The sequence below is a fragment of the Artemia sp. Qi Xiang Cuo genome, chromosome 3 (assembly GCF_049724085.1).
Source record: "Artemia sp. Qi Xiang Cuo chromosome 3, ASM4972408v1, whole genome shotgun sequence".
Lineage (NCBI taxonomy): Eukaryota > Metazoa > Arthropoda > Branchiopoda > Anostraca > Artemiidae > Artemia > Artemia sp. Qi Xiang Cuo.
The window spans coordinates 76,790,195-76,802,001 of record NC_142796.1 but is presented as its reverse complement, the minus strand read 5'-3'; the positions used below and the strand labels follow the sequence as shown (position 1 = coordinate 76,802,001).

The following is an 11,807-nucleotide window of genomic DNA, read 5'->3' as shown; positions in this document are numbered from 1 at the left end:
CTGTTTGGGCTGTATGTGACAAGTAGTATTACTGTGGTGTACAGTACGATGGAAATGATAATATCTTTAAAGATTAAAACCGTGGGCTATTTTTTATAGCCTGAAATCTTCTGGAGAAAACTTGCTCTCAGAATCACTCGAGATAATTCGTACTATCTCGATTTCAGATGACTCGGTAGCCATCTCACGCTGCCACACTTTGAGCCAGTTCGGAGAAGGGATATTAAAGAATAATTAGAATAGAATACAACATCAAGACAAAACTGCAGTATATATTTTAATTTAAGTGCCATTTTATGGTAAGTTTTTTTCTTGCTTTAGCAATAAATTCTTTCCATGCATAGATATCGTGCTTTACGATGGATTTTGTTAACAACCTAGCATACTCACTGTGTATATAAATCAGCCTCAAAGAATGCAAAATTGAAATGATTCATCACTTCTGAAGAGTGGTGACTAAAATATTTCGTATCTAAAAACCGGTAAATTTGATTTACTGATTATTATGACCTCTTGGCTGTAGGATAATACTGTGTACTTGTCATGTGCAATTTCATTGTTTTGTGAAAATTCCCAGTTAAATAAGTTTAGTTTAGTTAGTGCCATCTATTTTATTTGTAATACCAGATAAGAAAGATAAAGCGGTGCAGAATAAAACAAGATGCACGAATCTAGCGCAGAAAAGACTAATGACTAAAAGACTAATGGTACAGAATAAAATAAGCTCCTGACGAATCTGGTGCAGAAAGGACTAGTGAACAGTTATTGGTTCTCTGATGGAAAAAAAACAGGATTTTTGCAGATTCATCAATAACTTATATGATAATAAAATTTTAAAGAATAAATTTGTCATTTGGCTTTGAATTCGTTTCACACTAGTAGGTTGAAATAAGAAAGCAAAAATTATATTTTCTATGTTTCTAGCAAATCGTACAACAAAAATAAGGTAGGTTTCTTCGATTTTTGCCACCAGCCTCCTTTTCCAAAGTGTTGATAAGAACAAGTGAGTTTCAGATCTTTGTATCTGTATTAGTTTATAGTTGGGTCGATGGAGAAGTATCTGAGACATTTGAGCTCCAGAGAACTTCAGCAAAATCAAAGATTACGAAAAAAACTGGATATTTGTAACCCCCCCCCTCTCCATATTAATCGTATATTTTTGTGTAAAGGCTTTAACAAGGGTGGGGGAGTGTGTTGAAACCCCATTCTATGTATATAGTCCCCCTTTCCATATAGAAGCTGCGCATCTATTTTTGGGTGAAACTGGATTAATCTTGGCGTATATCGATGGTGATTAGATTAGTAGTCAATAGGATTATTCAGCCTTTTATTGTATTTAAGTTGGAATGCTGGACCCATTTGAAATTCACTCGAATTTATTTCAAGAATGGTCATTAAATTAAAATGACGCAAAGAATAATTGAGTTTTTTTTCTAGCATATTTGGAAATTACGGGAAATCCATGAATAGCTCGAGATTTTTGATCTTATGATTTACGACTTTGACTCCTCCTGCGTGCATAAATGGTTTGGCTAAGTGGTTGGCGCGCTGGGTTGAGATTGAGAATCACGAGTTCGAGGGGCACGGGTTCGATTCCTGGCGTGCCGGTTATTTGATTTAGGACGGGTTCAGTGGCGTGATTGTAAGCTCAGCCAGAGTCGACCCAGCTCTCAATGGATAGCTGGAGAAATCTGGGGAAGGTCAGTGGAAGGGTCTGTGAAAGCACAGGGTGGTTGGCCCATCCCCCCATTTGCAGTTCCTTGCTGAAGGGCCACGAAACGGAGTTCAGCACCGCCAGTTTGGACCTTTAGAGTCTAGTGCCGTTATACTTCCTTTACTTACTATTAATTCACCTTACTAAGAGTTAGTTTAAGCAATTTGATTTTTTTTTAACATTTGCTTGAGCTTTGTAGTAAAAACCTTGAATATTCTAAACCATATGAAGATTTTCAGTGCTTCAATTTAAGCTACTTAAAAACCAACCTGATTATCTCACCTCTTTCTTGTTAGATTTTAGCACCAGTACCAAATACCTGGTTACTTAAAAATGTATCCCCGTAAGCAAAATCCCTAAAAATAAGAATCGACATCATGAAATTACGAAAAATGTTTTAGCTACTGGGTAGTAAATAATTTTTTAGATGCCAATTTAAGTGCTCCATATTTGAAGGACAGGGAATTTTGCTTTTAAACCGGTAAGTCAAATTCAACTCACTATTACCATGTTGAAAAGCTCAACAACATATCCAAAGTTGCAAATTCTAGGTTGACGCAAAAATTTTGCTTTTCGTGTCAATTTTTTCAGTAAAAAAAAAAAAAAAAAAAAAAGAACTGTCGGTAAATGTTCGTTTTTCTGTATATGAAGTACCGTCCCGATGTAAAATTAAGAGCTGAGCCCGAAAATGAAAGCAATTTTGGTGTACAATGTACCAAAAAAAGTTTCATAATCAGCAATATGTGATTTTACCCTTCTCATCGTTGTGACGTCATTTTCACCCACTATATTTATAACTATTTTACATCATCCTTTCCCAAAATAAATTATTATGTTACCTGGTGACGGTGTAGTGGAAGAAGCCAAGGCTTCGCAATTGGAAGTTAATAGGTTAGATCCCGCACAACACCAGGAATCTCGTGGTATAAAGAAGGTGCTTAAGAAGGTTTAAAGAAGTTGCTTGTATATACAGTCAAAATATTTGTTTATTCACAGAGCTCTATTTTGCTTTTGACCTAGGCTTATGTGTAGGTTATCTGATATGCCAATTGTATTTCTTCCTCGGTTTACTCGTAAAAGCGCTATAGTAGGGCATAATAGGTCTATAATCAGGGCATGTGAAGAAAACATAGAGACCCGCCTCTCTGTTCATTATTACTTAAAAGTTTGTGTTCAGAGTACTTTCTTTATACAATTAGAGTTCAAAAAAGTTCGACACTCAAATGATTTTAACTAAAGAACTGTAAACCGATTCCCAACGTTAGTTTGTTCAGCTTTAAACAGGGAGTTTTAAACCGGTATGTGCTTGACTTGACCTTTGTTTGTTTGTTTTTGAAAATTGTTTCTACCTGAACTAAATCAACATTGATTTCAAAATATAGTTTAGATGTACAACACACCTTGTGCTTGTAATACAACATAGCTAGATTTTAGGAGTAACATAATAACAAGAAGCTCACGTATGCTTCACGTATGTAATTAAAACCCCACGAGGATGCATCCGACGATACCAACGATGCTACTCCACTACAAAGAAAAATCAGTAAGTAATAATATTTGAAGTTAATTGGTAAAAGAAAATATATTACAAGTAACTTCATAATGCACACATTGCCAACTTGAAAACACTCTACACATCTAAATCTGGGAGTTCGGGGGAAACAAATAAACTTTTATCACTGGGATTCACTGGATCGTATTTGATTTACTCTTATACTTCCTTTACTTACTATTAATTGACCTTACTAAGAGTTAGTTTAAGCAATTTGATTTTTTTTAACATTTGTTTGAGCTTTGTAGTAAAAACCTTGAATATTCTAAACCATATGAAGATTTTCAGTGCTTCAATTTAAGCTACTTAAAAACCAACCTGATTATCTCACCTCTTTCTTGTTAGATTTTAGCACCAGTACCAAATACCTGGTTACTTAAAAATGTATCCCCGTAAGCAAAATCCCTAAAAATAAGAATCGACATCATGAAATTACGAAAAATGTTTTAGCTACTGGGTAGTAAATAATTTTTTAGATGCCAATTTAAGTATTCCATATTTGAAGGACAGGGAGTTTTGCTTTACAATTTATTTATGTGTACAAATAATTACTATATGTACAGTACTTAGTTTCACTCTCCATGTTGCAAAAAATAAGCAAAAAAAAAAAAAACGTAGAGGGTTTTCTTTTCTGTGAGATGCTTTGCACCTCATAGCCAAATAAAATTCAGCAACCAAATAGAATTTTTTCACTTTTGGTGCTGTTGGTTGTATGAACTTGATTGATTTGTCAACTCGCGTGCTCAATTTTTTTCTTCAGATGCTATTGACATACTTAAGCAAGCCCCAAAAAAAAACTTTGAGGTTTTTTTCCCATGGGACAGTTTATACCTTATAGCCTAATAAAAATAGTAATATACATTCTCTGTCTCTTTTTGTGCCGTTCATTTTTTGAACTTGCGTGATTTGTCAACTCACACACACATTTCTTTTTGTTTTTAGACGCTATCAACAAGGCTTCTGGATTCGTGCCAGCTCTATGTTGCTGCTAAAAAGAGTAATTTAACTCAATGGCATCCTTTGCTTGGATGGTTTGCGCAAACTAACTGCGATCACGCTGAAGCAATGCCGTTTGTTGAAAGGCAATTGCAGCATCTCTGGAGCCGAAATTTTGTTCTCCAAGTTTTTCGCTGCTTGAATATTTTTACTGGTGAAGTGGAAGTACCCTACTCTCAAATAAAAGATGACAAGAACTCATTTACAAAATTTTTCTGGAAAGCGATGAAGATGGACGATGTTGTGAAGAAAGGATTGGATAAATATAATACTAAACAGAGCTATAAACTGGGCAGCCATGAAGTGACGAGGGTTGTGCAGAGTGCTGTTCTCTATGAAGCATGTCTGAGAACGCTATCTTTGCTTCGTATTGATATTCTTACTTCTCTTGCATTCTGTGAAGATTTTTTAATGAGGTTTTGGATTTTCTTGAAATGTCTTGGACCACAATGCGGTCTTAAGTCGTTCTTACAATTGTTGGCTGTAAATTCTAAGGCCACTGCTCCTGAATTCCTGATGTTGCAGCTTTTTGGAGAACTCATGAATCATTTCTTGACGTAAGTTCATCTCTAACCTTTTGGCTAATGAACCTTTCACATTGACACTTAAGAAATCACGTTGTGTCCCTTAAGGCACATGTCCCTGTCCTGAATCTAAGCTCCAACCTTGGTAGATTAATATATAAAAACGTGGATTGGCTCCCTTATATTGCGCGTGTTGGACTGTGTGGTACGTGCCTGCTATAACTGTTTTATTGGAGATAAGATTTTTAGTTTTGACTTGTATTTTCAAAACAGTTAGGGTACGGAGAACTCTTCATGCTTTTACTTACCCTTTCAAATGTAAACCCATAAAGAAGTCTCAATATAAAAACTAATAATTTCATTGGTATCAGGAATGGCTGTCTTTAACCTGTTTCGGCTATGAGTAGGTGGCAAAGAATTTTAGAAGGAGCGATTGTTTTATTAATGCGATCTATTTTCATCTAGATTTTGATCCATTTGAATACAATTTAGTCACATTGTATCATTTCTGGATTTTTTAATTATTTTTAAATGTTCAAGCTAATCCGACAGTTAAAAAAAATAGGGTATAAACAAAGGCCTGGTCTGTCTTCTAAGTTCCTCATGCTATGGAAATAATTTAACTGGACGTTGGCTTGAGGGCACGACCGTAATACAACATAACTGATTAATGTTAGAGCCAGGATGAGGCACTTAATGCCTTGTGACGATTTGATATAGCACTGAGAAAGCACGTTAAAGCTTAATAAAAAAAATCCAAAGCTAAGGGTAATTTATTTGAGGCTCTTAAATCGGGGTAGTAGCAGTAGCTAGCAACCTAGTAAGAGACGAGCACGTCCCATACTAAGAAACACAATAACCCATGACTCCTAAAAATAGTGTCAGATCGAAACAGAAAGTTCACTATTAGAACCGCCGTGTCCGAAATTTCTATATAGATAACTTACAGTCTCTTGGATTGAACAACAAAGAAAATATATTGGCTTGAAAAACAAGAAAGTGGCTTGAACTACGATATTCCGCATGGACAGCATCTTTTTTTTCTTTCCATTTTTTTGTTCTCCACAGCTAGCTGGGCATTGGAACATCATAGAGAGCTGATTAATGGCTCATTTTAAATTAAATTGCTAAATCTAGTGCCTTTTGTAATAAAAAAATACAAACTGTTTTCAAATCAGTATCAAGGCTATAGAGATGGCTGAGATCTGGTTAAGAATAAACCATGGCACATTTTGGATTTAGTTAGCTGCATGATTCTTTGATGTTTTCATATACAGAACCGAATACTGGTATGTCATGTTATAATAAAGAACGGACTCTAGCCCATAAAGAGCAAGTTCAGAGATTGGTGAATCCGGGTTGCAGCGGTAGTTAGCTACCTAGTAAGAGACGATCACGTCCAATGCTAAGAAATGTAATAGCCCTTAACTGCTGAAAATAGTGTCAGATGAAAACAAGAAGTACACTGTTTGAACCGCCTTGTCCGAAAGCCCTGTATAGGAAAATTACCGTCCCTTGGCTTGGACAACGAGGAAAATCTATTGGCTTGAAAAACAAGAAAAGTGGCTTGAACTCCGATATTCTGCATATACGGCATCTTTTTTTCTTCTTCTTTTCCTCAGATAGTGGGGCACTGAGACATCGTAGAGAGCTGTTTAATGGCTCATTTTAAAGGAAAGTGATGTGGTTAAAAATCTTTTGTAATTAAAAAAGCTTTAAGTAGAATCAATTTTTTACGTAAAACTGCATTTTTCATGTACAATTATGTTTAAGAACTATTAAGCTCACTATAAATGTGGATTATTTAAGTTTCATCTGTATCATGGTCGTAAAGATATTTTAAGAGTGTAATGGTAACGAAAAAACGAAGATTGAACTAACATTTTCCCTCTTATTTCTTTGGATCATATAGCAAACGAAGTCGAAGGAATCATGAGGATTCTATTTCTGCACTGCAGTGCTCTCATTGGCAAAAACATTGACAAGTGTCCAAACATTAATAAATTATTGCTGCACATATAAAAATAAAATTGTACATGTGAAATTTAATTTTGACAACATTTTAGTGCAATAAAATGTTTATTTAGACTAGTCAATTTTTATTATAAATAATACAAAATATTAAGCAGTGTTGTTTAAACATAAGTGTAAGTGGTGTTGAACAGTTGTTTAATAATGCTGTAAAAAAACAAAACGTTTTAGACGTTTATTAACGAGTGAATAAGTTTCAGGGCTTTTCTTGTCAACCTCAAATCTATTCCTAGAAATTTCCGTCGCGTACAATTTTTGCTTAATTGCGTACGAGCTCTGCGTAATAATTCTTTCAGTTGGGTTTTTCTTTTTGTTAAAAACTCTTCGAGTCTGAAAGAATCTGTACTTATGGTTTTTTGTTTCTATTTAAGTGACATTTTTTCCATTGCACTTAAATTAACGAAAAAATTTAAGAGGATAGAATGAACGTTCTTACCAGGCTTTTATACTTTTTTACCAGGATCAGGAACGTTCTTACCAGGCTTTTATACTTTTTTTTTTACCAGGACCAGGAAAGTTCTTACCAGGCTTTTATCCTTTTTTACCAGGACTAGGAACGTTCTTAACAGGCTTTTATACTTTTTTGAAACTCAGAAGGTGGACTTATGTGTTTTTACATAATAAAACGGAAGCTTAGTGTTGATATAACCATAAGTTTAAACAGTTGGGGTCTTCAACCTCACATCCCTGCTAGTATCTTCGTTAGTGAGGAAATGGCACGTTGGATAGACCATAATTCATCAGGGACTTCGGTATAAGCCTAGAGAACTAACTGGAGGGAAGGAAACATGTTAAGATTTATTTCATCGTTTTTTCAATTTTTCTAATATATTTATCATTTTTTTTCAATAGCTTTTCTACAGTTTTGGATCATCCCTGAAACAGTGCACTCTTTACGGAATTTATTTGTAGAGCATGTTAGAGTAGTTGCAGTGGCGTTAACACACGAGAAAAGTCTATTAACTAAAGACAGTTCTATGAAAAAAAATATATAAATTACGGCTTGTTTCAGAAAACGGCCAGAATCTTGAGTTGATAGTGCTGCATTTAGCAGACTTTTCAAAATTAAACAAAGGTAATTGCGAAACATAGATGAATTTCTTAGAAAAAGTGGAAAAACGCTGAAATAGTGAAGATAAAGGTTAGCTGCATGCAAAATGTGTTAACTATGATTATTCTGCGCATTAAGAAGTAAGAATTGTTTTCATGTGAAGATGAGAGCCTCTGGTACGGTCTTGCCTTAAACTTTAAGAATTTTTGAAATAAGTATAGTCTTAAAGAGGAACAATATATTAGGGTATTAGGTTAGAAAGGGGCTTTCTTCTGGGTTTTTCTTAGACATTAGTTTTCAACCCCTCGCCCGAACAAATTAAAATGACGTGTGACTGTTTTATAAGTTCTAATTTTCTTATTTGTATAACCATAATTTTTTACGTCTAATCTATTTTTCTAATATCATACTTTTATCATTTAGAGTTACTGACGACGTTGAGCTATTTGAGCAGCAAAAGTCCTTTACTATCCAGGACCTTTTGATGATGAGTCAATTCATAAATTTATTTCTTGTTCGTGCAATATGGAATGGTTATATTGATGCCAAGTCTTTAAGTACGCGAGGTCCAATGTTGGCTCTCCATTCTTTGCTCATGACTTTGCATAAGAGAGATATGAGAAAGACATTTGCCCCAGATGGATTTTGGCTGTCAACAGATCCCAAATCTTCTTATATATTACTTGAGCTGGAGAGGAACAAGCGACATGCTCAGGTTTTCTGTTATTATTACCCTCTTTTCCAATTTTCCCCTGAGATTTACTTATACCCTGAGTTAACTGAGGTATTTCACCCAAAATTGTATGTTTTCTCACCAAAATTTGCGCAGTAACTGGTGCATATTTCGTCAGTGTTTATCCAAGAAGCCTCACTTGACAACTTTTTCAAACTAAGATGGGAACACCCACACAAACAGAAAACTTTGCCTTGATTAAGCCAATCTGCTTCCTGTAAAACTTTTTAAATAACTCTCGTAGGCTCTTCAAAAATATGAAGGTAGGTCTAAGCCCAGGTTTATCACTAAATCTTAGTGATCTGCCTCAACATTTGTTTGAAAAAATCAAGAGATGGCTGTGCAGTCCTAATCAAACCTTTTTGTTTCTTATGAATTACAACAGTGGATATATCTATCACAACAGACTGTTGTCAAAGTATCGTCGCCTGAAAGCGGTTTTGCCGAATCTGTTTTGTCAAAAACCCGAGAAAAACCAATTTGAAAATTTTGACATTTGTGTCTCAGAATTGGCTATAGCTAGAGCGTTGATTTTCTGACAATATAAGTAATTCTCTTTCAGCGAATCAGCAACTTTTGGCAAAACGGACCATGATGCATCTGCTTCGGCAAAACCGCTTTAAAGAATATGCAATTCGGCGAAGGAGAACTGTAAAAATACAGACAGTTCGAGACGTCGTACAGCAAAGTCAATCAGACCATTCGAAAGATAACTTTTTTTTTATCCAAGATAGCGTTTGTAACTCGCTTTCGACAAAAATTGTTATTTTCGGCAAAACCGCTTTCAGGCGACGATATTTCAACCAAACTGACTGAAAATATTTATGGAATGTTTCAATTTTTAATAACAATTGAGATAAGATTTAATGGGAAGTATGGCATTGTCTTGTAAACTAAATAAATAGTGATTAAATATACTGTCTGGTGAAAATAATATAACGAAAGACTTTTGGGTAAGCGTGCTCCTTACTTGATTCGCGAAAATAGTTTTTTTTTCCTGTTCTTGATAAGTTAGATATATTTAAATTTCATTCAGCTTTAGTTCATTGATAAACTACCTTTCCTCACCCCGCCCCCTTAATCCAACGCAAATGTATAAATTAGACAATCATTTCTAAACGATGGTACGTTATTTATATTTCATTGTATTGATATTACCATTTATATACTTCTAAATCATTGTTGAAAAATTTTGTTATTTGTCGACAGTTTTTTGACTGGGGGGCGAACCCTCTAATATATGTATTAAAAATATATGAATATAGAAGTTCGTTACGTAAATTAATTCGTAAGTTACGTATATTTATTACTAATAAAAACGTTCGTAAATAAAATTAAACAGGTTTCGAAAAAGCCATTTAACCAAATAAAAGTAAAATTAATATTCAAATTTTGTTTTGATTATTCATGTGTACGGTGAGCCAAAATCAAAACCTGCATTAATTCAAAAACGTTCAAAAATTAAATAAAAAAATACAAGTTTCTTTTTAACTGAAAGTAAGGAACGACGTTAAAACTTAAAACGAACAGAAATTATTCCGTGCATGAAAGAGGCTGTCCCCTCCTCAACGCCTCGCTCTTTACGCGAAAGTTTGACTTTCTCACAACTCTATTTTTTTTTAACAATGAAATTTTTAGCGTAAAGAGCGAGGCGTTGAGGAGGGGACAGCCCCTTTCATGCACGGAATAATTTCCGTTCGTTTTAAGTTTTAACGTCGTTCCTTACTTTCAGTTAAAAAAACTTGTTTTTTTTTATTTAATAAAAACCAAGAACAATCGTCGACGAAATTGAGCAAGACCGAACATGAATTGCTACAATATTTTGTTTAGCTGTAATAAATTTTTGAGTCAGTGCATCAAGTGAGATAGAGATGCTTGTGTTTACAGCTACCTATGCGAAGTAGATAATAGCACCAATCCCCGATGGTAATTCATGGCTGGCAATATCCTTTGCAATCAGTGGATTTTGTTGTTAAAGCCTTTTGTTAGTTTTGAGCTCACAATGCAATATTCCTTTAAATAAATTGATACGGGATATTTTCCTAAGGTTACAGAATTCTGAGAAACTAGCGCTTTACTGAAATTGGTCTCACTTGAGATTTTGAAAGAATTAAAATTGTGCGCTAAAATTTACTGATTTCATAGCCGGTGAAAGACTATTGAGCGCCTTATAAATTAGTGTTCTATTTTTTTGCAGGGTACTTATGGACTTTTCTGGTCTTAGTCCTTTTCTGTTGCGTTGAATTTGTCTTTTCTGTAAAGCGCTAGTCTCTCAGAATTCTAAAAACCTAGGGAAATAACACAAGTCAGTTTATTTGAACCAATATTGCAGATATATATTTGATCGAAATATCTAGACTTTTGTACCTGTGTTCACTGTCTAAATAAATGGACTTATCCCCATTTGAACGTTTATTTGTTCCTCTTTACGTTCATTAGAAAAACTTTTTTGTAAATTAATTCATACCGAACGTTGGCATTTGATTTTTTTCTTTTTTTTCTTTTTTACTCTTCGTATTCGGAGGAAATAGAAAGTTTGAATTGAATTGAATTGATGCTAGTAAATAGACGGTAAAAAATATTTTACAGAAAATAGATTATTTCTCGAAATTAAAGCAATAGGGAAAGATTATAAAATAATCTTTTTATAAGCTATATTTTTTCATGGGAATGTGTTGGATTTTTGACGGCCATAACATGGGATTAGAACTTGAAATTGATGCATTTTCGCTTGCTTTTGCTGAATATTAGTAAATTCGGTTCGTTAGACTAATGTTGCCGGTAAAATTAAGGTGATAGAAATTTAAAGGCTGCCAAATCATCAAATATCTACTTTTACAATTAAGTTTGAAAAGAGCCAAATGTCATATTAAGGCGATCCGAATGGATTAGAAGCTTCGGAAATTTCACATTCGAATATTTTTGGAAGGGGAGCTCCAAGCTTTTAGAAGGGGAGCACAAATTTTATTGGCACATATAATTATCTGCCTGTGTAATTGGTAATGGTCTGTAACTCCAGGCCAATCACTAATTTAAAAACAGTCATCTGATGTTATGCAACAGGTACCTAAAGCGAGCATTTACCCACTTAACAGAGTATACGATGTCTTTTTTTTTCATTCCTGGTGTCCCACAGCCTAACCTATTAGCTGAAAATAAAATTTCAATGAATGCTTTTAGGCGCATAGATATCTTGAGGCTATGCA

At 34.4% G+C, this 11,807-nt stretch overlaps 1 protein-coding gene across 3 annotated transcripts in view; it reads left to right on the top strand.

Moving 5' to 3' along the window:
• The window catches only part of LOC148954552 (ubiquitin-protein ligase E3B), a 78,852-nt gene that overhangs the window by 20,520 nt on the left and 46,525 nt on the right, over positions 1 to 11,807 (top strand). For all 3 annotated transcript variants that reach the window (XM_089086590.1, XM_089086591.1, XM_089086592.1), the window contains exons 4-5: positions 4,209 to 4,819; positions 8,292 to 8,583. In XM_089086590.1, coding sequence (XP_088942716.1) covers positions 4,209 to 4,819; positions 8,292 to 8,583 — 903 coding nt within the window. The remainder of the gene's footprint in view (positions 1 to 4,208; positions 4,820 to 8,291; positions 8,584 to 11,807) is intronic.